This window comes from Cervus canadensis, chromosome 12 (assembly GCF_019320065.1).
Source record: "Cervus canadensis isolate Bull #8, Minnesota chromosome 12, ASM1932006v1, whole genome shotgun sequence".
Classification (NCBI taxonomy): Eukaryota; Metazoa; Chordata; class Mammalia; order Artiodactyla; family Cervidae; genus Cervus; species Cervus canadensis.
In genome coordinates, this window is record NC_057397.1 from 42,619,431 (window position 1) to 42,623,308 (window position 3,878).

The 3,878-nt window shown below is 42.2% G+C and overlaps 1 protein-coding gene across 1 annotated transcript in view; it reads right to left on the reverse strand.

Annotated features, from left to right (window-relative positions):
- Positions 1–3,286, reverse strand: part of FABP12 (fatty acid binding protein 12) — an 11,994-nt gene extending 8,708 nt beyond the window's left edge. The window contains exons 1-2 of the mRNA XM_043483990.1: positions 3,226–3,286; positions 1,392–1,478 (exon numbers count right to left, since the gene is read on the reverse strand). Of these exons, the coding sequence (XP_043339925.1) occupies positions 1,392–1,464 (73 nt within the window). The 5' untranslated portion in view covers positions 1,465–1,478; positions 3,226–3,286. The remainder of the gene's footprint in view (positions 1–1,391; positions 1,479–3,225) is intronic.
- Positions 3,287–3,878: the final 592 nt, after the last annotated feature.

The following is a 3,878-nucleotide window of genomic DNA, read 5'->3' on the forward strand; positions in this document are numbered from 1 at the left end:
GATCGGGATGGGGAATATATGTAAATTCATGGCTGATTCATGTTAATGTATGGCAAAAACCACTACAATATAAAAAAAAAAAAAAAGAGGAAAAGGGATGTTAGACTCCAGGAGAAAATGTGACTCTAAGAGCAAAGAGTGACGTGCCATGGCCACATACTAAGGAATGCCAGCAGTCATCAGAAGTTGGAACACAAGAAAAAAAAAAAAAAAGCATAGAGCAAATGTTTGCAAAATGATCATTTTTCAAAATAATAATGAACGGACTTGTGGACACAGGTGGGGAAGGAGAGGGTGGGGCAAACTGAGAGAGCAGCATTGATGTATATACAATCTTTGTCGTATCTGACTCTTTGTGACTTGATGGACTGTAGCCCGCTAGGCTCCTCTGTCCATGGGATTTTCCAGGCAAAAATGGAGTGGGTTGGCATGCCCTTCTCCAGGGAATCTTTCTGACCCAAGGGTTGAACATATCTCTTGCATCTCCTGCATTGGCACTCAGGTTCTTTACCACTAGCACCACCTGGGAAGCCCAATATATACACTGCTGCTGCTGCTGCTAAGTCGCTTTAGTCGTGTCCGACTCTGTGCGACCCCATAAATGGCAGCCCACCAGGCTCCCCCGTCCCTGGGATTCTCCAGGCAAGAACACTGGAGTGGGTTGCCATTTCCTTCTCCAATGCATGAAAGTGAAAAGCAAAAGTGAAGTCCCTCAGTCGTGTCCGACTCTTAGCGACCCCATGGACTGCAGCCTACCAGGCTCCTCTGTCCATGGGATTTTCCAGGCGAGAGTACTGGAGTGGGTTGCCATTGTCTTCTCCAAATATACACTACCATGTGTAAAATAGATAACTAGTATAGCATAGGAAGCATACTATAGCATATAAAATAGATAGCCTATATAGCAAAGGAAGTTTACCTCAGTGCTCTGCAATGACCTAGAGGGGTGGGTTAGGGGAGGTGGGAGGGAGGCTCAAGAGGAGGGGATATAAGTGTACATATAGCTGATTCACATTGTTGTACCACAGAAACGAACACAAAGTTTATACTCCAATTAAAAATTATACTCCTATTTTATATTGAAGTATATATACACCTATTAAAAATTAACTTTTTAAATGCAATTTTTTTGTTTTAAATCATTTATTGAAATCATTTACTATTTAGTATATGGCACACATGTATTTATCTATGCAAATCCATGGTAAATTATGTGAGAGCAGGGATTATGTCAGTTTCAATTAGTTTTGCACAGAACTGTATCTAGGTGCTAAATCAATATTTATTGTTTCTATGTGAAAAACTGAAGGAAGAGGTTCACACAGAGCAAGTTCTGTGCTGTCAAAGCTCCCACTTTTACTGGCTGTGATATGCAGGTAAATATGGCTCACCCAGTTCTTTCATATATTCTTCAAAATTTTCACAAGAAATGGATTTCCATGTTCCCTGGAACAGTTCAACCATTCTGCCTAAGTTGACTTTAAAGAAAAATTGCATCATATAAATAAGTATGTTCCCTGAAATATGTTGGAACCTGTTCTCAATACAATTCTGGTTGATAGTGCAGAAGAGTCAGAAAAAAAAAAAAATAAAGTACTCTAATCTCTGTCATTGTCCCATCAAACCACCCAAAGCAGGAAATTCAAGATGAAAATAGAACATGGTACAGATTTTAGCAGGACTAGATATAATTTTTCTATCTCTAATTTAAGGTCAAAACTAATGTTACAAATTCTTTCTGTTTCCTTCCATAAGAGCCACTACACACAGCAATGAGTGAGCCAAGTGCAGACTGAGGCAGCTGTGTCTTATGTCATAGGATGCCTAAACTCCAGGTCTTTCTCTCTCTTTCTCTGGTCGAGGATGATCTAGAAAAAAAACCAATGTCTTAACTGTTTAGAGAGCTTGTAACATTTTCATTTTTGATCTGTTCAGTTTAGTTCAATTCAGTCGCTCAGTCATGTCTGACTCTTTGCGACCCATGGACTGCAGCATGCCAGGCCTCCCTGTCCATCACCAACTCCCAGAGTTTACCCAAACTCATGTCCATTGAGTCGGTGATGCCATCCAACCATCTCATCCTCTTTGTCCCCTTCTCCTCCTGCCTTCAATCTTTCCCATCATCAGGGTCTTTTCAAATGAATCAACCCTTTGCATCAGGTGGCCAAAGTATTGGAGTTTCACCCTCAATATTAGTCCTTCCAATGAACACTCAGGACTGATCTCCTTTACGATGGACTGGTTGGATCTCCTTATAGCCCAAGGGACTCTCAAGAGTCTTCTCCAACACCATAGTTCAAAAGCATCAGTTCTTTGGTGCTCAGCTTTCTTTATAGTCCAACTCTCACATCCATACATGACCACTGGAGAAACCATAGCCTTGACTCGATGGACCTTTGTTGGCAAAGTAATGTCTTTGCTTTTTAACATGCTGTCTAGGTTGGTCACAACTTTCCTTCCAAGGAGTAAGTGTCTTTTAATTTCGTGGCTGCAATCACCATCTGCAGTGATTTTGCAGCCTCCCAAAATAAAGTCAGCCACTGTTTCCACAGTTTCCCCATCTATTGACACTTTGAACTAAAACCCAGAGAGACTCCATAGATGGCATTTGAACCAAAAAGTTAAGTTTAGTCAGGGCTAGAACAATCATTTTAAGTCATGTACATATTGAGCAAGAGAATGGAGCAGAAAGAAAAGGAAGGAAATAGAGCAACTATGATGAAGTCTTTCCAAGGAATATTCCAGTTGATATAGGGTTGACTGGTTTGATTTTGTTTCTATGCAAGGGACTCCAAAGAGTCTTCTCCAGCCCTACAATTTGAAAGCATCAGTTCTTCAACATTCAGTCTTCTTTACAATTCAACTCTCACATCCATGACTACTAGAATAACCATAGCTTTGGTTACATGGATCTTTGTCAACAAAGTAATGCCTCTGCTTTTTAATACACTATCTAGGTTTGTCATAGCTTTTCATCCAAGGAGCAAGCATCTTTTAATTTCACGGCTGCAGTCACTGTCTTACCACCCTGAGTGTAATTAAACCACTGCTCATTCAACCTGCATCCGCACACTGAGCTGACCTCTTTGTAACTTATGTCCAGGCTTCTTCTACTCCTTCAGCTGATCACAGGAGACCCACCCACAGTCCTAGGAATGATCTGAGGGGGTGGGTGCTGATATTCAAGCAGTGGGGACATGGTCTGGGCTACCTACTCACAGCTACCTCACGTCTCCTGGTCTTACCCAGCCTTGATCCCAGATGCACAACTTTGATTTTACTTGGGACTGCTGCTGGGCCTGCCTGAGTTTATGACTCTGTGGATCTGACAGAATCCAGCTCATAATGGACAGTTCCAGACACATGGTTACTTAGTATCCTCTAATCAAAATTCCGTCTATACTCAGTTCCTGTAACACAGCAAGAATTTGCAAAAAGCATATAAGTTCCCATTGCAGATGGTGTGGCCTTGTTCCCTAGTGTCAGAGGTCTGTGTTGCTTAGCTCCCACCCTGCTTTACCTACGTGTTACGCTGGGTCTTTTCCCAACACTAACACCTCCAACAGCATAGGGTTTGCCAGATCATCTGACCCAAGTAGCAGAGTTGCTTGTATTGCAGCCCTGACTTCCTGCTTCAGGCCTCACTCAGAGCAGAGAGATTCACTTGTCACCCAGTATCTGGGCTGGAACACGTTTCTAGATATGGAGTCTGTTTCCTTCTTTCAGGTAGAAAGGTAAGATGCAGCAGTTTGTCTTAGAGATGTCTTCACCTTCCCTTGACCCACCTGGATCACTAAACACTTTATAGCCCTAGAAGTTCCCTAGTTGTCACCCACTGTAACACTCATGCTTTGCCATGCCTGTGTCTTACCAGTGCC